At 38.8% G+C, this 20,460-nt stretch overlaps 1 protein-coding gene across 10 annotated transcripts in view; it reads left to right on the top strand.

Moving 5' to 3' along the window:
• The window catches only part of ADD3 (adducin 3), a 138,468-nt gene that overhangs the window by 108,262 nt on the left and 9,746 nt on the right, over window positions 1-20,460 (top strand). For all 10 annotated transcript variants that reach the window (XM_017887154.1, XM_017887162.1, XM_017887153.1 and 7 more), the window contains 8 exons: window positions 8,907-9,045; window positions 12,403-12,554; window positions 13,485-13,565; window positions 14,692-14,841; window positions 15,335-15,478; window positions 15,590-15,688; window positions 17,079-17,261; window positions 19,196-19,453. In XM_017887154.1, coding sequence (XP_017742643.1) covers window positions 8,907-9,045; window positions 12,403-12,554; window positions 13,485-13,565; window positions 14,692-14,841; window positions 15,335-15,478; window positions 15,590-15,688; window positions 17,079-17,261; window positions 19,196-19,453 — 1,206 coding nt within the window. The remainder of the gene's footprint in view (window positions 1-8,906; window positions 9,046-12,402; window positions 12,555-13,484; window positions 13,566-14,691; window positions 14,842-15,334; window positions 15,479-15,589; window positions 15,689-17,078; window positions 17,262-19,195; window positions 19,454-20,460) is intronic.

Below are 20,460 nucleotides of genomic sequence, written 5' to 3'. Positions count from 1 at the left end.
GGCCGAGACGGGCGGATCACGAGGTCAGGAGATCGAGACCATCCTGGCTAACACGGTGAAACCCCGTCTCTACTAAAAAATAAAAAAAAAACTAGCCGAGCCAGGTGATGGGCGCCTGTAGTCCCAGCTACTTAGGAGGCTGAGGCAGGAGAATGGTGTGAACCCGGGAGGCGGAGCTTGCAGTGAGCTGAAACCCGCCCACTGCCCTCCAGCCGGGGCGACCGAGCGAAACTGCTTCTCAAAAAAAAAAAAAAAAAAAAAGATAGCTGCTATAGACGTTCCTCTTCAAAAAGGAGAAAATTGGGAGATACAAAGGAGTCACTGGTCCAAAGCAATTGTAAATCCATCTGGACAAATGTTTGGAAGTTTTTTGGTTAGGACTCAGTCCTGCTGTTTACCAGGACTGAACCTCCCTGGTGCTTGGCTCTGCACACTAGGTTCTTGGTTCCACTGTCTAAATCATCCTCCTTTTTCTTGAAAGGTAGCCTGTGTTTGCCACTTTGTGTTTTTCTTAATCTGCTTTCTTCTTACAGAAGTTTTAGGGGTCCAAAGGCTCCTTTTCCTTTTATACTGTCTTTGTTCCTTTCAGCCCAAGCTTACAGTGTTTCTGCTGATATAATTCTTTTAAAAATTTTGTGAGTCTCCTGTAAATATTGGGATTCACTCTGTTAGACAAAATCCATAACCAATAAAGATTAAAATCAGATTTTACTAATTCATGTTTGTAAGCGACAAATTTGTACACCTTCTATTTAAAATTCTCGGTTAATTTAGGTAGAAGGGAAATCAGGAGAGAAATTAATAAAAGCAAAGTATAATACTTTTTTATTAAGCACTTACTATGTGCCAAGCACCTATTATGTGTCTTTAATCCTCAAAGCAATTCAGTTAAAGAAGTATTAAGATGCCTAGGTTACAGATGCATAAACTGAAACTTAGAGACATTAAATAACTTGCTGAAGTTTTACAGCTTAAATGATGTGGTCAGAATTTAAACTCTAAAGCTCACACCTGTAATCACTAGGCTGTACAACTTATAGCATTCAATGACAAAGAACAAATTCTGCCTGTATGTTTTTATATTGTCTTACTTATTTTCAAAGCCTGATGCTCAAGTTAATTCAACACAACCTAGAAGAGTTTGTAATCACAAGACATTTTGATGTAAATGTAAATTTGGATGACAAAATCACCCCTTTTGCCTTGAGCTGAGAAAATAACAATTTTCTTATTCTGGCCCTCAGGTATTACTTATTTCTTGGAATGTCACAACCTTTTTATCATATTTAATTTTTTAAATAAAATATTTATCTTAGAAATCAAATACCACTTGGTAAATTAATTTGGCTTAAAATTTTGTTGCAGTAGAGAAAATCCACAAGTTCTCTTTGTCCGCTGTAGTCGTATATAATGTCTGTGGAGACCTTAAGTTGTAATTTACCCCCTTTTCTCAAAACGAAGTGTCCAGGACAAACTCTTGGAATTAAGTGATGCCTTTTCAAAGTTAAAGAAGCATATAAGTTGAAAAACTAAGCAATAGCACATTGAACACAAGAGATAGTTATTAAATTCTGAATGCATGGATAAACGGATAGTGAATAGCTGGATGGGCTTTGAAACATTAAACATTTGAATATTGTCCAGTAGTCTCCTACTGAACTTGACTGCTTAATAAGGAAAACAGTTGCTGGGCTTCGTAAGCCTTACCACCATGAGAAGCAGTTTAGACTGGTTGACACAAATGTGCAGTGTTATTCTGAAAAATAACAGGAGTGTATGTGGTGGTAGCCTGGGCACATGACATACTAATAGTTTTTAATAACAGGGCAATTCATACTGCTGCAAGCTTATTTTGATGCAAGGAGAAACATCAAAGCCATATACATTTTAGGATATCACTGGAAGTAAGGCCTGAATGTTAACAGTGTTCCTTAATTCAAATAATTGGTCAAAAGTCACCATGATCTATGGTCAGTTGAGAAGTTTAAGATGCAAATATTCTTAACTTTATTTACATTTCTGTTGTACACAGCTTCAAGAAAAATATTCTAACCTTTAACTTTATGTTAATTAAGACTTAGATATAGGAGAAAGACCATCCAGAAGAAAATATGGTTTATTTGTTTTTTCTCCTTTCAGCAGGGCCAGTGGTATTCTATTTCCAAATGAGTACATTTCTTAATGGAGAAATTCTAAGTAAGTTTGTTATGCTCCTAATCCTGCTTTAGGAGAGATCTAATAACATAATTATAGGGTGCCTTGGGAGCAGCAAATCTGTAAATCTTTTTTTTTTTTTTTTTTTACTTTTTGCCCCAATCTTCCTCTCTAGTAATTTTGAGGTAAAATATCCAGATGTGGATATTTAAAATTCATCTCTGATGTCTCCAATATTTATCAGTGTTATTATCTGAGTGTAAGTTAGACATTACTGGTAAATCAGCCAACATGGAGTTTTTTGGGTTTTTTTAGCATTAATTGAAATAATTTTATCAGGTGAGGTTTTCTTAAAAACTCAAATTGGTTCTCTTTTCTGTGACTTAAATATTTTATCTCCTGCCACTTTCTCCTGAAAGTTCTGACCTCAGATACAGAGCCTTAAAATGTTATACCTCAAGTGAATTCTACTTTTGGATTATAGTATTCCGGAATATATGAGTACTTAAAGTGTATTCTTAGCCTACATGAATCTCAAATCTCTGAATATTTGACATTTTAGAAGTTCATTTTGTCCATACTTTATTAATTCAAAGTTTATAGCCTCACTCCCTTGACATTGATAGATGTATAAAATAAAAGGGTGTGAGATTCAGATAAGGCTTTTGAGGCACCATGTCTCTAACTTAAACATTTTGCTTTTCACCTAGTGATTTTTTTCCCATACTTTTTGGACCCATGTTTGAAGAGCTGTTCAAACTATAATGTTCTGGGGGCAAATTAAGTTTTCAAGTAGAATTTTGTTTGAGTTGAAGAATTAAATGGCTTTTTAAAAGTTTATAACCTTCAATGATGATGAATTTCTTATTTAAAGAAAATAAATCTTACCTAGTAGATTATGGGCAGGCCTAATTACACAGGAGGGATTTCTCATTCAAGTAACAGACTGATAAGACTGTCTTCTAGCTAATAACCTATGAAATGGATCTTTGCTACCTTAACTGAGTCCAGATTGAGATCAAATTCTTCACTTTCTTTGTATCTAGGAAAATGAAAAGAAACTCTAACTTAGTATTAATTGAGCACTGAACTACACACTCAGGGAGAATCTAGAAATGTGAAAGACACAGTTTCAGTCCTCAGATAATATGGTATAGCAGAGTAGGAAAATAGTTAAACAATCACAGTCATACAATAGGTACCCTAAGTATAGTATGGGGAAGCATTCACAGTGAAGTGCAGAAGAGAAGAAATACAGAGATTCCTCCTAACTTGGATGATTAGGTAACTTCAAGGAGAAGGTAGCATTTATGATGTGTTGAATAAAGGAAAGAATTCATTAGGAAGAAGAACAGTGGAAGTCAATACTTCCATTGGACGAAGTAGATCCAACAGGGCTCAAGAAGTGCAAGTTGTGATCAGAGAATGCTGCATTAACCTCATAGGCTAAAGCATGAGGTAGTAATGGCGAAAAAATTACATAGCAGCAGACTATGGAAATTTTGCAGTACCAAGCCATTTTGACCTAGGTTAGGAGTCGGTACATTTTCTCGTCATTGCCCATTTTGTTTACACAATTTTTTAATAAAAGTGTTTGTTTTGGATCTGGGTTCAAATTTTGCTTTGCCTACCACTTACTAGCTTCTAATGTGATATTAGGAAGCTCATTGAACTTCAGCTTCAGTTTCCTTGTTGGTAAAATGGGGAAAATACCTCACACGGTTGTGACAGTTAAAATAAGAGCATGCAGTATAGCATGTAGCACGTAGTAGGCAACTATTGATTTGCTAATTTGAAGTACGTTATGCTTTTGTGGCAACACTTTGAAGATTTTAATTCCTTAGACTATATTTTGGTTTTTGAAGGTCTTGAATCTGTCACCCTGATGGCATTCTGGTTTATTCATCTTCACAAAATTTAACAACTACCACTACCTCCTCTTCTATGCTCTTCTGTATCTGAGAAAGAAGACAGTTTATGCCATGGTTTTGTGTATATGTTGTTTGATCTTCTAACCCAACTCTTCTTTAGTGGAAACTCCAGGGAACTGTTGGCTAATCTGACAAGCACAGTATGTGGCCTCACCACCGTGATTAGAAATTAAGTTTCTCATTATGCTTTGATGAATTCTTAGCTACAAGAGGGCAAGTACTTAACCTGGTATTCCAGGATCACCATAATCTGCCACTATATATATATGTATTTTTGCTTTATCTGCCATTGCAATCTAATGCTCTAATCTAGCCTAAGAGGTTTACTCAACATTTCAGATCACAACATGCCTGCTACCTTATTAGTTGTATTTGGTTTCAGAGATACAGCCCAACTCTGATTAAAATTAGGAAAAGATCCTGTGCCCAGTTGAGGGTTCCAGATTTGAATCTTTATTCCATTTACTTATTAGCTTTGTAACCTCGAGCAAGTCATTGCCTATCTCAGGGCTTTGTGGTGAGACTCAAATGAGTCAACTATAAAGGATTACTAACGTTGAACTTTAGTAAAAATATGATTACCAATCTCAAAGATAAATAAAATTTTTATCTTAATATTTTAATGAAAGCTCAATAAATTTACTGATAAATTTTAAAAAATCAGCTGAAATTAGTAATTATATTAGTCATTTTTTATATTAGTCTTATATTAGTAATTTTTACACTTACTGTTTTATGACTTAGGTAATTATCTGAACAATATTTCAGAAACATTTGAAACATGTAAAAATGAGTTATAAATGTTCATGACAACATATTAAACCTTTTTTGCACTGGAAGAATTCTTACCTGTTGAAGCACTGTGAACTGTAGAAAAGGCTGGGGAGATTTCATATACTTTGAAAATTGTTTTTTTTTTTTAACCTATACTGCGTAGAAGCTATTCATCAGCTTTAAAGGAGACATTCGTATTTTCCCTCTTATTTTTAATTTGATTTCAGAAGGGCTTATATGTCCCTCTATGACACCATAGCTATCCCAAAGGTTTTAGAATGGTACTCACATATTGTGGGACATATGGTAATGAAGAAAGCATTTCACTAATGTAAAAAGAGCATCGGACCTGTGTCCTTGCCTCTCTCATTTACTAGCTGTATGTCCATGAACAAGTTTTCAACCTTTCTTTTTTAACTTTTTCATACCACCCAGTAGAAATTTCTCACCAGTTTTATAAATAGTTGTGATTCTCTTGACACTTGGTTTATTTTTTTTTTTTTTAATCTAAAACCATTGTGAATCAGTACACTGTGCAGGCTATCTTTTTTTTTTTTTTTTTTTTGAGACCCGGAGTCCTCGCTGTGTCGCCAGGCCTGGAGTTGCAGGGCGGATCTCAGCTAACTGCAAGCTCCGCTCCTGGGTTCTACGCCATTCCACTGCCTCAACCTCCCCGAGTAGTCTGGGACTACAGGCCGCCCCGCACGTCGCCCGGTAGTTTTTTGTATTTTTTAGTAGAGACGGGGTTTCACTTGTTTAGCCAGGATGGTCTCCGATCATCCTGACCTCGTGATCCGCCCCGTCCTCGGCCTCCACCAAAGTGCTGGGATTACAGGCTTGAGCCACCGCGCCCGGCCCAGGCTATCTTAATTCATGTTGGCTGCCAGAGTTGAGATAAAATTTGTTCCATCTCTAGCAAATGCATACAATTTTATGGCATTCACCTCGTATCTTAACCTCATTCCTGGCTCCATCTACCCTCCTTATGCTTATTTTCTCTTCAGCTTTATTTTTCTTACCTATATGTACTTTTGTAGCATTTTAATCTATGGAAGTTGCCTTAAATTTTTCCTGGAAGAAAGGTGCAAGACATTTAATAAAATAGATAATGCCTACTTTTCAAAGCTATTGTAATATATATAATGAGTGATACACATAGTAGGTATCATTAATTATGGCTTTTTAAAACTGAATCAAAGAATATTGGTTATAGCTACTTTGAACTGAGAAAAATTTAAATAGTTTAGTTTTGAAGGGAAGATAGAGTTCCAGAAGAGCACATTGGCCCGTTGCCATGTATCCAGAAGTTTTCTGTATTTTAAAGATAAATGAGGATATCTGGAAGATTTTTTGCCTTTGAGCCTTAAGCATGGTAAAATAGTTATGTTACTTATCTGTATGAAGGTGTCCATCTGTCTTGTATACAGCTCTCAGCCATCTTATCTTCACAGGGTCTTGGATGAACAAGAAAACTCCCTAATGGAGTTTTCTGATAAATGAAGTATGTCTTTGTAGAGGATATTTTACAGGACAGTTTTCTGATTTAAATTGTATATTTAAATGAACTAGATACAGTCAGTAGAACCAGATGTTTTTCAACTTATGTGAATGATTTAGACTTAACAAGCCTTGAATTTATAAAAAGAAAAGCCATATTTAACTTGCGTAAACTGCTCCGTGAACTTAGGATTCAAATGTGGTCACAATGAGTATTTTTAAAAATTAATCACTCAAATATCCACTTGCCTTATTAGCAGAAAGTACACCATCTTTCTCTTGGAATTTCTGCTTTTCTTTGAATTCTTCCAGAACTTTAGTGACTTACACTGACTAGGTTCATCAGTGGCCTCCATATCCAAGATGGGTGTGGGTCGTGTATCCATGCATCTGTATATATGTATGTGAGGGAGACACACTAGAGTCTGTTCAGCCCACCACTGCCATTGTACTTCCCTTCCCCATGATAGAATGTTGAAAACCAGTCTTAAACTGTTCAACAGGAGCTATAGGTTCACTGTTGACCCAGATGCTTGTGCAGGCCACCACAGTGCATCAGGGAAGGATCTTCCTGTGCTAAGCTCAGTTAGGATGTTCCATGGTCCCTTATGGTTTAGCACCCAATATTACAACTATTAGCACCCAGCTCTTAGAGTTCACATCATGGAAACCTCTCAATTATTGTTCTAAGTGCACTGCAAACACTGAATCAGAACTGGTCCTAACATCTGCCACCTCATACCTTTAGAACCACATTTCCCCTTACCACCATGAGTTCCTATGCTATTATTTTTTTTAAAAAAAGTTCCTGGCTGAACATGGTGGCTCACACCTGTAATCCCACCACTTTGGGCAGCCAAGACGGGTGGATCACTTGAGGACAGGAGTTTGAGACCAACCTCACCAACATGGTGAAACCCCATCTCTACTAAAAATACAAAAATTAGCTGGGCATGGTGGTGCACACCTATAATCCCAGCTACTTGGGAGGCTGAGATAGAAGAATCACTTGAACCCAGGAGGTGGAGGTTGCAGTGAGCTGGGATTATGCCACTGCACTCCAATCTGGGCAACAGAGCGAGGAAAAAAAAAAAGTTTCCTAGACCTCTGGGAAACTCTCCCTCTCAGAAAGGCTCTATCTAAGCAGAGACTCCAGGGGATTTTATTCCTACCCTCATGAGGCAGACCACCGTCAGTGACTCAAAAGAGATTCACTCTTCTAAAGGAGGTTTTTTCAGTTATCTCCCAGGTATTCGTACCTACCCTTCTTGGAGGTAGCGATTCCAGAATAATTTTCTGCCTTCTCCCTCTTAGGCAAAGTGGGGGAAATGGAACTTAATTTCTGGCAGGGCATCCTGCTACATAAGTAGCTGATCTCAAGTGACTTACGTTGCAAGAGCCTTCATCTTTAAAATGAAGTAGACATGAGCAAGAGAACAAATGACAAACTTATTAAAATAAGTGTCAGTTGGGTTTGATGGAAAGTCAGAACCAACTATTTGTGATGCGAAGGACTGGGAGAAGTTTCACATGATGAACCATATTAGTAACTTGAGGATTACTGGAATAGGGGCGTTCTCTTAATGTTCAGGATTTTGATCCATATAAATACTGTTTCTGCCACTACCTCACCCCAACCCACCCCAAAAGATACAAAACTCCAGAATAGGAACATATGGAACCCAAAGTTCCATTAAAAACTGCCGTATATCACAGTGTTGCAGAAGAGTAATTAGAACTCAACTCTTATTAATTTGTTTTCAGAGTTTATGGAGCTAAGGAATTGCCATGGAAATCATAAAATAGAAATGATGATTTAGTATGTCTCAGTGAAAACTTTTGCCATTGAGTCACTCTGTATTCAAAGTTGTGCCCCATTCACATGGGGACTCTGTCTTTTTTTGTTTTTTTTTTTGAGACGGAGTTTCGCTTTCATTGCCCAGGCTGGAGTGCAATGGCACCATCTCGGCTCACTGCATGCCTCCTCCTTCCAAGTTCAAGCTATTCTCCTGCCTCAGCCTCCCGAGTAGCTGGGATTACATGCCTGGCTAATTTTGTATTTTTAGTAGAGACGGGGTTTCTCCATGTTGGTCAGGCTGGTCTCCAACTCCTGACCTCAGGTGATCCACCCGCCTTGGCCTCCCAAAGTGCTGGGATTACAGGCGTGAGCCACCACGCCCGGCTGGGGACACTGTCTTAGGTAAGCAAGGAGTGGGTCACCTTTTTTTACAGCAGTTTCTTGGTGCTTGAATTGTATATTAATAAGAGCAGTTGTATCTGTCCCTGTCTAGTATAGGTACTACAATATCTCATTTTCTTTGACATTAAGAATGCCTAGTGGTTTCCCCCCCTTAAAGCAAGCTTCTTGCTGCTGCTTCCAATGCTTTGGTTTTATTGTTTTGTGTTTTATATTTGTTTTTAAATAGTACAGGTAAAAGCTATTCAGAAGACGGATGGGGGAAAGATTGATTGTATCAGAGCAAGTTACTTTTGGGCCATTCTGCTGCAAGTGAGATGTGCTTGCTCAGTCATTATTTTTGTGTATTACAGGCCTTTCGGGAAGATTTGGAATGCCTTATTCAAGAACAGATGAAGAAAGGCCACAACCCAACTGGATTACTAGCATTACAACAGATTGCAGATTACATCATGGCCAATTCTTTCTCGGGTTTTTCTTCACCTCCCCTCAGTATGTCAGTTTTGCAGAGTTTTAAACATTATAATTTTACTTCCACTTTGGAACAGTGTACATCTCTAGCAGCATATTCTGCTCAGGTTCAGTTCTTAAGTTTATAACATCTAATACTTAGAGTAACATAGTGTTAGAACCTCCTACCTTTTCATATCAACCAGGCATTTACTACACTTTATACAGATTATAAGATGATATAAGACATGGTCTGCGCTGGGACCTGTGGCATGTGTCAGTAGTCCCAGCCACATGGGAGGCTGAGGTGGGAAAAATGCTTGAGCCCAGGAGTTCGAGACCAGCTTAGCAACAAAGTGAAAACTTTGTCTCTAATTTTGTTTTTGTTGTTCGTGTTTGTTTGTTTGTTTGTTTTGAGACAAGAGTCTTGCTCTGTCACCTAGGTTGGAATACAGTGGCCTGATCTCGGCTCACTACAGCCTTTGCCTCCCAGGCTCAAGTGATTCTCCTGCCTCAGCCTCCTGAATAGCTGGGATTACAGGTGCATGCCACCATGCCTGGCTAATTTTTTGTATTTTTAGTAGAGACGGGGTTTCACCATGTTGGTCAGGCTGGTCTCGAACTCCTGACCTTGTGATCTGCCCACCTCAGCCTCCCAAAGTGCTGGGATTACAGGCATGAGCCACTGCACCAGGCCGACCTTGTCTCTATTTTCTAAAATAATCTGATTTTAATGTGGCTGGATATAAATCATATCACAGTTGGATTTGGAAGTTTGGGTTTTATTCCTAACTTTGATGGGAAGCCATTTTAAGCAGAAGGATGATTTTAAAAGACCACTGTATTTTCTGTGTGAAGAATGAACTGGGAGATTTCATAGTACTCTTAACAAAATTAGAATAGTCCAGAGTTGGGGATCTAGTTTGGCTTGGGAAATGGAGGAAGTTCCACTTTGGGCATGCTCCATTTGCATTGCCAAGACATTGCAGCAATTGGAAATGCAGTCAGCTTAGGAGAAACACTTGGCGGATAGACATAGAGAAGTAGTACTCAAAGCGTGGACATTGATTAAATAATCATACAAGAGGGTATGGGCTGACAAAAGATTCCAAAGAGAAAACCTCAAAAGCTCAAAGAGGAAGACTAGTCAGAGAAGACAGAAATAGTAAAAGAAGCTGCCCTGCAAGTGTCCTGGATTCCATGGCGGGGACAAGGAGCTACAGGAGACCTTGGCCTGCTGACTGGAATGTGCAAAGGCATGGCAGGAGGAAAGCCGTGTGCCACTGTTCGGAGGTCAGGAAATAGCAACCAGTTGCCCGAAATACTTAACATTGTGTTGTGAAAAGCGGAAGTTAAAGTTGGAAAGTTACGGGGAGAGTAGGAGACAGGTTAATGACTGACTCTAAAATTTTGTCAGAAATTATACTATTTTGTGTGGCTTATATACTAAAACTATTCAAATTACTTCAAAACATCTCAAAATTAAAAGGTTTTACATTGAAGTATTCTCTTTAAAAGTTCTTGCTCATATTCTCAGGTTAAAAGCAGTGCTTTGGAAAACTCAATGGCTTTATGCATAATGAATTTACAAAGAAAGGGACTACAGTCGAGGACAAGAATGAGGCTTATTGCAGGGCATGAGTTAAGGGCTGAACTCAAGTGTGGACAACGAGGGACCTTATGAAGAAAACAGTCGTGGAATGTGGTGGCAAATTATATATGGTAACCCAGGAGAGGTTAAGAGGTAGAGGTTACTTAGAGTTTGAGCCTACAGGAATGGTAATATCAACATTAGAAGCAAAGTAAGGAGAAGAGAGAAGGTAAGAAAAACCAGGAGAGAGAAGATAAAATCACCTTTAGACCCTTTTAATTTTGATGTTGTTGTGTTGTAGGCAGTAAGAAATAGCAGGCTAGGCTGGGCACGGTGGCTCATGCCTATAATCCTAGCACTTTGGGAGGCCAAGGCAGGAGGATCACTGGAGGCCAGGAGTTCAAGACCAGCCTGGGCAACATAGTGAGACCCCGTCTCCATTAAAAAATTAGCCAGGTGTGGCAGCGTGCCCTGTAGTCGTAGCTACTCAGGAGGCTGAGGTGGAAGGATTGCTTGAGCCTAGGAGTTCAAGGCTGCAGTGAACCATGATCACACCACTGCACTGCAGCCTGGGTGACAGAGTGAGACCCTGCCTCTTTTTTAAAAAAAAAAAAAAAAAGGCTGGGGCCAGGCACAGTGGCCTAGGCCTATAATCCCACCACTTTGGGAGGCCAAGGCGGGTGGATCATCTATCATCTGAGGTCATGAATTCGAGACCACCCTGACCAACAAGGAAAAACCCCATCTCTACTAAAACGACTAAATTAGCTGGTCATGGTGACATATGCCTGTAATCCCAGCTACTCAGGAGGCTGAGGCAGGAGAATCACTTTGAACCCGGGAGGCGGAGGTCATGGTGAACTGAGATCGCGCCATTGCACTCCAGCCTGGATAACAAGGGCAAAACTCCATCTCAAAAAAAAAAAAACCAAAAAAACAAAAAACAAAAAAAAAAGAGAAGTAGGCTGGAAAATGGGGGAGGAGGACCTGATCAGAACTAAAGACCAGGGAGTGAGTCGTCCACACAAAAATAACAGTAGGGAGGCTCGAGAGTCTGTAATGTTTTTGCAGGGAAATGTAAAATGAGAAAGAACTTAGTGGAGGACTGAGCTTTGGGAAAGAGCCACAGTTGGGCAAAGGGAACAGATGAACTTGGAGAAAAGCAGGTGGACAAGGAACAAGAGATCTGAGATAGTATCATATGGGCCTCGAGAAGAGTTCTAGGAATGAGGCAGTGTAAACTGTGTCAAGCTGTAAAAAGGTCAAGGAGAATGAAGACTGAGCAAAAGTTGAACTTGGTAACAGTTGAACTTGGCAATTAGATCATTAGAGACCTTCAAGATCTTCAGTAGGACAGAAATCATACTACTATTTGCATGCATTATTTTCCATCTCAAATTTTTTTGTGTGTTTGAATAAAAATCAAGAGAGATAATAGAAAAGTAGCTTTCTGTTGAGGTCTTTTCATCATAAAACTAGCAATAACCTCAGTATTTAACAGTTTTACCCTTGGAGATCTGTGTAACCATTTTTCCCCAGTGGTGTGAGCCTTTGATGTAGTCACTCCTTAGCAAGCACTAGATGAAGCAGCTTTTACTAAGCATTCAAAGATAGCTGATACTTATTTTTACTCTCAGTGTACCTCTCTGAAGGAGAATAAGCTAATAAAATATTGTATGGGCTGATAAATTTCAGATTATTATATACAAGGCTGGGATACTCCCAGATGCAGGCTACTTCCTGGCAACTAATTTCCAGGTAAGGGATTGCATGACTTTTATCTCTCTCCACATTTTTTGCTCTTTTAGGTCTTGGCATGGTCACACCTATCAATGACCTTCCTGGTGCAGATACATCCTCATATGTGAAGGGAGAAAAACTTACTCGCTGTAAACTTGCCAGCCTGTACAGACTTGTAGACTTGTTTGGATGGGCACACCTGGCAAATACCTATATCTCAGTGAGTTCTTCAGCTTTCAATTCCTTTCTGAAAAAATTCCAACTAGCAGGCAACTATACTTTTCTTACCTTTACCTGGAAGTCCAGTTTTCAGACTTACTCTCTAAACCTAGTATGCTAGATCGCAGCCAAATACTGATTTAAACCTTATTCCCAAGCGAGAGGCTACAGTTCCCCCACCTTTCTTCTCCCCTTACTGTGTTGTTCCTTTGGTTCAGACCAAGCATAGAATCTATCCAGGAAGAAATCCTTCTGTCAAAATCGTCCCTCTCCATGATAATTATGTCTGAGCATCAGTGGCTTTATAAGCATTTGAGGCAAGGAAGATAGAGGAGGTCGGGGAAATTTCCTCCCTGGTCTTTATTTTTTAAATATATTCTTTCCATTCACCATCATATTTTATTTTGCCACACTTGGAAAAGATGCTATTTGGAAGCAAAAGAGTATTAAAATACTGTACAATGGAAATGGTATAGATGCAGTCCACAAAGAACCTTTCTTCCTTTCCACCTTCCATCTTTATTTTAATTCCTTCCTAGGAAGAGATACTGTTCGCTTTCCTTTGCCCATTTTGCCTTAACTTCCAAGTTATAAATTAAGGTTATAATCATTACTATATTGGCTTGAATAATATCAGCGTTTATTTTCCATGAATGTAGCTAACCCTAAATAATCTTAGAGCCCCAAAATAGCACTTTTATAAGTCTAGTAAATAAGAAACTAAAGTCAGAATTTTTTAGCAAGTACTTGAGGGAAACTTAAGGAGTTTCATGTTGTAGACCTTGAATTTTTGCTTTGTTGGGTTTTTTTTTTCCTGATCTCTCACAATTATTCATTGTAAATATATTTGTAGTCATGTTTCCACTGCAAAATATGGACCACTTTATAGTAATTCCCTGTTTTTTGTGTGTTTTTTTTTGTTTTTTTCCAGGTAAGAATAAGTAAGGAGCAAGACCACATTATAATAATTCCCAGAGGCCTATCTTTTTCTGAAGCTACAGCCTCCAATTTGGTATAATTTTCCATTCCTGTGTTGCTTTTTCTGAGCTTTCTTCTGCTTTTCTGACAGTTTCTAGCTTTTAGTACAGGACAGAATAAGAAGGTATGGATGGAAAAACATTTACTGGTGAACAGTGAAGGGAATTTGAACTATGTTGTTGTTTTAAAGAAAAGTTTTAGAGAGTAGCGTAATTGAAGAGACTAATAAATGAGTTGGTCTTATCAGTTATCTATGTTTTGAAGGGAATCTTGATTTTTTTTTCCACCCTATACACTCAGAAATTTGTCTTAAAAAAAAAAAAAAAAAACACGGCCAGGCGCGGTGGCTCACGCCTGTAATCCCAGCACTTTGGGAGGCTGAGGCAGGTGGATCACGAGGTCAGGAGTTCAAGACCAGTCTGGCCAACATGGTGAAACCCCATTTTTACTAAAGATAGAAAAAATTAGCTGGGTGTGGTGGCACACGCCTGTAATCCCAGCTACTCGGGAGGCTGAGGCAGGAGAATCGCTTGAACCCATGAGGCAGAGGATGCAGTGTGCCAAGCACTCCAGCCTGGGCGACAGGGTGAGACTCCATCTTAAAAACACACACACACACACACACACACACACACACACACACACACACACTGTTCATAGCTAGATTTAAACAAAGTTCAGTTGGTATGAATAGGATCTGACCTTAGTATTTTATCTTTTCCATGACTGTACTCCTAGCCACTGTCATCAGCTTACAGAGTGACAGGAGCTACCTTGGTTCTGGGTGCTTGCTGTAATGTTAGCAAATAGAAGTTTTCTAGCCAATTCTATACATGTCGGACTTGTTCAGACCTCTAATGAAGAGCTTAAGTTTCTCAGTTTCTTGGAAACTACTTCTTGCCAAGTACTAAGTTTTGTTGCACCTGTTTTATAAATAAAGTTTATGGGAACAAAGCTATACCTGCTAACTTACAGATTGTTTATAGCTGCTTTTGTACTGCAGCTGCAGATTTGAATAATTGCAGCAGAGGCCCACGAAGTCCAAAATGTTTACTATCTGGCCTTTTACAAAAAGGTTTGCTACCCCCTGGTTTAGCTTGTGAAACACAAACTTTGATACATATGTACCAGTTAAATATGTTTTTCTGATTTTTTTCCAGGTAAAAGTCAATATAATAGGAGAAGTGGTTGACCAGGGAAGTACCAATTTGAAAATTGACCATACAGGATTCAGTCCCCATGCTGCAATCTATTCAACACGTCCTGATGTTAAGTGTGTGATACACATCCATACCCTTGCAACAGCAGCTGTAAGTCAATGAAAGGCCAAAACTGACAGTGACTCTGGAAGATGTATTGTTTGTGTGGCTTTCTCAACAGGATGCTTTACTATCTGCTTTTCAAAATCATATTTGATATAATAATCTGCATAACCAGAAAGTGAAAGGCCCTTGGGACCAAATGCTACCATTCTAGGAAACAACTGGAGAAATAGCATTTGGATTTTACAACTAACCAGTTTGAAAATTGGGTCATTGAGTTTTTTTGGAGCAAAACTTCTTTCATAATATTTGACACAGCATTTAAGTTGAGTTGTATTCCCTAAGTCCTGTGTGTGTGTGTGTGTGTGTGTGTGTGTGTGTGTAAAAAACAAAGTGGGAAGTGAATAACGTGGAAAGTGGGCTGCAATGGTGAACACAGTGAATAGGCCAGTGCTTTCCTGACCTGACCAGACAATCAGGTTCCTATGAAAATGTATTTAGTAACCAAATATGTTATCTTGGTATGGGCCAAACCAAATAGGTATCCTCCATGAAATGTGGGATCCTTCCCATTTCTCAAGAGTCTCTTATTCTGGGAGATGTTGCCTATTATGACTACCAAGGGTCACTTGAAGAACAGGAGGAGAGAATTCAACTGCAGAAAGTTCTGGGGCCAAGTTGTAAGGTATGTAGTAGAGTTTGTCTAAAGAGCTATTTTTGTTGCTGCTGCTGTTGATGAAAACAGTGTGAGCTATGCCAGTTATTTCAAGTGATTGCTGTGGGCATTCTATTTTAGGTGCTGGTACTCAGGAATCATGGTGTGGTTGCACTTGGAGAAACAATCGAGGAGGCTTTTCATTATATTTTTAATGTGCAGCTAGCCTGTGAGATTCAGGTAGGAAACATTATTCCCCCTTTTTAATTCTTTGTTGTTTGCTTGTTTAGTTGGATTTTGTGTACTTATTTCCAAATACATATTAGTTAGTGGCTTTTTGTCTTTTAAGAGAAGTTCTGCTCTACTTATGTAGAGAGGGTTGTCAACTCAGTTATCTCTTGAATTGAAAATAGGAGTAAAGGAAATTAAAATTTTCTCACACACAATCTAAGGGCCTCATAAACATCATTATCCCTACAATCCTGCTTTTTAAGTTAGTACAATTGCGTATTTCTCTGTTTTCACCCTCTAGTGATGGTGCTAATTAAGAAACAAAAACAGCTGCAAATCAAGAGTCAAATGTGTTGTGGTCACTTTTGTAAAAAGTTTAACTAGGGCCAGAAGTTTTATGAAATTGCAGTTTTCAACAATTCCATAACCTCATTATGATGAGAGGTTGGATATTTATTAACCACTTTTTTCAATCAGAGATGCTGAATGTATTTAAAGGCCCTAATTTTCTCTTTAAATCAAGCAGATTTGGCTGGGCGTGGTGGCTCACACCTGTAATCCCAGCACTTTGGGAGGCTGAGGCGGGTGGATCACCTTAGGTCAGTAGTTCGAGACCAGCCTGACCAACATGGAGAAACCCCATCTCTACTAAAATACAAAATTAGCAGGTGCCTGTAATCCCAGCCACTCGGGAGGCGGAGGTTGCAGTGAGCCGAGATCGCGCCATTGTACTCCAGCCTGGGCAACAAGAGCGAGTCTCCGTCTCAATAAATAAACAAATAAACAAATAAATAAAGCAGATTCTCATGAAGCAAATGGTAATAATCTTAATTTATTGGAAGGGCCACAAGAAACAGGGAGAAAAAAACAACAAAACCTTTTTTTTTAGCAACATTAACTTGTCCTAACAATCAACTTCTTTTTTGCTTTGATGGCCTCTCCTCCTCTTGTCAAATGGGGCTATGAAAAACTTAATTAAATTAAGATAATGAGCCGATGGCTTCTGCCTAAATATCTTTAAATTCAAAGTACGGTGTTTTTGTATTCCCTTAAAATTATAACTTTTAGCAAAAGTATTAACTGGATAACCCTGGGAAAACTTCAAGAAAAGAAATTTAAAATTTGGCAACAGATTTCAGTTGCTTAAAATATATTAAGAGATATGGCTCTAAATGTGTTTTCCATCAGGGAGCATCAGAGTCTTGGAAGGTTTCTTTTTCAGATAGGTGGAAAAGATACTTCAGCTGTCTGCTGGCACATGTCATCTTGTCTTTGTTGTTAGTTGCCTGAGCAAGTATTATAGATATTTGGCAAATTGAAATTGTGCCTTTTTGAAAGTAAAATACTCATTACAGTCTTTATAGTTTTGTATCTCTGTATATTTTACCATTGATTACAGGTGCAGGCCCTAGCAGGGGCAGGTGGAGTGGACAATCTCCACGTACTGGACTTTCAGAAGTATAAAGCTTTCACTTACACTATAGCAGCGTCTGGTGGAGGAGGTGTGAATATGGTTTCCCATCAAAAATGGAAGGTTGGCGAAATTGAGTTTGAAGGGCTTATGAGGACTCTGGACAACTTGGTAGGTTGCAAAATTGAAATAAAACTTGGATTTAATGTCTTCAAATTCAAGAGCAGATGCTTCCATTTTTGTAGAACATGCTCCATACTCCTCCAGAAGCTGAGTTTGGCCCTAGGAAAGCATTTCAGTGTGATTTAACCACAACTTTGAGAATTAAACAGAACTTACAAATGTCGGTTTTTTTTTTTTTTTTTTTTGGGAGGGGGGCTTTCCTTGTCCCCAGGCTGGGGGGCGGGGCCCGGTTTCAGCTCACTGCAAGCTCCGCCTCCCGGGTTCACGCCATTCTCCTGCCTCAGCATCCGGAGTAGCTGGGACTACAGGCGCCCGCCACGTCGACCGGCTAGTTTTTTGTATTTTTTTAGTAGAGACGGGGTTTCACCGTGTTAGCCAGGATGGTCTCGATCTCCTGACCTCGTGATCCACCCGTCTCGGCCTCCCAAAGTGCTGGGATTACAGGCTTGAGCCACCGCGCCCGGCCCGGTTGTTGTTTTTTTTTTTTTCAAGATTACAATATATCGTTATTAACCGTAGTCACCATAGTACAATATAACTCTTGAACTTTTTCCTCCTGTCTAACTGAAATTTTGTATCCTTTGATCAACATCTCCCCACCCCCACTTCCTAGGAACCACTATTCTACTCTACTTTTATGAGTTCAACTTTTGTTGTTGTTGTTGTTGTTGTTGTTGTTGTTGTTGTTGTTGTTGTTGGAGGCAGGATCTTGCTTGGAGTGCCGTAACACAATCAGGGCTCACTTGCAGCCTCAACTTGCTGGGCTCAAACCATTCTTCCACCTCAGCCTCCTGTGCTGGGACCCTTGGTGTGTGCCACCATGCCTGGCTAATATTTTTTTAACTTTTTGAGATTCTGTATATAAATGAGATCATGGGGGTATTTGTCTTTCTGTGCCTGGTTTATTTCATTTAATATAATGTCCTCTAGGTTCATCCATGTTGTCACATTTGACAGAATTTCTTTTTTAAAGCTGAATACTGTTCCATTGTGTTATATGTACTACATTGATATCCCATCCATCAGTGGACACTTAGGATGATTCCATATCTTGGCTATTGTGAATAATGGTGTACCTAACATGAGAGTGCAGATACCTCTTTGACATACTGCTTACATTTCCTTTGGATATATATCTGGTAGTGAGACTGCTGGGTCATATGGTAGTTTTATTTTTAATTGTATGAGGAACCTCTGTACTGTTTTCCCCAATGGCTGTACTAATTTATATTGCTACTGACAGTGTGCAAAGGGTCCCTTTCTCCCTACATTCTAACGCTTGTTGTCTTTCATCTTTTTTATAGTAGCGATTCTAACAGATAGGACATGATATCTCATGCTTTAATTTGCATTTTCTTGATTAGTGATGTTTTAATATATTTGTTGACCATTTGTATGTCTTCTTTTGAGAAATGTTTATTCAGATCCTTTGCCCAATTTTTAATTGGATTCTTTTCTTGCTATTTTTTGAGTTCCCTATATATTTTGGATAGTAACCCCTTAAAACATGTATGGTTTGGCAAATGTTATCTTAGATTTTACTCTCTTCTGTGTAGGCTCAGAAGGCTGACTGCCTTCAAACCTAGGAACAAAGACTTAAATGAGCACTGAGATTTGCTTCCCAAAAACAGTTTTATAGGTAGAAAAGCACTCCTGGTCAGCAACTTAAAACTGTTCCTTTGTCAGGAACAGTTGTGTGAGTGGAAATTGCAGTATCAGCTGTAATCAGCTTTAACTAGGTCTTGAAATTTGCATAATTTCAACTCTAGTGTTACATGAGAGTTATGTGGTGTTTGGAAGGATGCTTTTTTCTTTGTTTTTCAGCAGAGGAGTCTTCTAAATCATTTGTATAAGGAATTAGGATCCAAATGCTGTTGTTGATACACGTTTGATGCTTCAAATGTGGTTTTTCCCTCCCTTAGGGGTATAGAACAGGCTATGCTTACAGGCATCCTCTCATTCGAGAGAAGCCTAGGCACAAGAGTGATGTGGAAATCCCAGCAACTGTGACTGCCTTTTCCTTTGAAGACGATACGGTGCCACTCTCTCCTCTCAAATACATGGCACAGAGGCAACAGCGTGAAAAAACAAGATGGCTGAACTCACCAAATACTTACATGAAAGTGAATGTGCCTGAGGAGTCTCGGAATGGAGAAACCAGTCCCCGAACCAAAATCACGGTATGCCAGTATTTTACGTAGTTTGCCTTTACTAAATATTTTGCCTAGTTACTCAAGAATTGAATGTTCTATATTGAAAATATTTGGAAAATAAAATAATATTAAAAATATTACTGTCACTTATCTGGCTTTAACTTTGTGCAAGGCACTCTTCTAAGTGCCATACACAGATCATATCATTTAATTCTCCTAATATGAATGATGCTGTTTTTCTGTCTGTTTTATAGATGAGAAAACCAAGGCAAAAAGGGTTAATTAATCATGTTTTAATGGTAAACTCGGGATTTGCATGAAGACAGTCTGACTCTTGAGCCCAGTTCTTGCCCACTACATGGTACTGCTTTGTAGTTTCTGTTAAACTACACCAGTAGTTTAATTCACCAGTGAATTAAAACTATAAAAGTTATCAACACCTAATTGTACCAAAGCTGCATGAATCACTGCACATATAGCTACCCTTAGGCAAGATCTTGTAGGGTAGAGAAATGGGTTATTTTATCTTTTTCAGAATTTTGCATTAGATTTGGTTTGGTTTGGTTTTGGAGTGCGTATCACCAAACATTCTCTAGGTCAAGCTTGTCCAATCCATGGCCCAGGATGGCTTTGGATGCAGCTCAACACAAATTTGTAAACTTTATTAAAACATTATGAGATTTTTTTGTGATTCTTTTTTTAAGCTAATCAGCTGTCGTTAGTGTATTTTATATGTGTCCCAAGACAGTTCTTCTTCCAGCGTGGCCCAGGGAAGTCAAAAGATTGGACACCACCGTTCCAGATATTCAGAATTAGTTCATCTTATATAAACTAATGGCATTCAATACGAAAATACCTAGGCATCAGAATGTCTTTTCTGTAGTCTGTAAGATTTCTTGCCTCCCAGTAAAAGAACATAAACTCATTGGTTTCTCAGAATTCATTTTGTTGACAGAGATTGATGGTTAGCTATCATTAATCTTTTTTTTTTTTTTTTTTGAGACGGAGTCTCGCTCTGCCGCCCAGGCTGGAGT

This window comes from Rhinopithecus bieti, unplaced genomic scaffold (assembly GCF_001698545.2).
Source record: "Rhinopithecus bieti isolate Rb0 unplaced genomic scaffold, ASM169854v2 scaffold_13348, whole genome shotgun sequence".
Taxonomy (NCBI): domain Eukaryota; kingdom Metazoa; phylum Chordata; class Mammalia; order Primates; family Cercopithecidae; genus Rhinopithecus; species Rhinopithecus bieti.
This window is presented reverse-complemented; position numbering and strand designations above follow the sequence as displayed.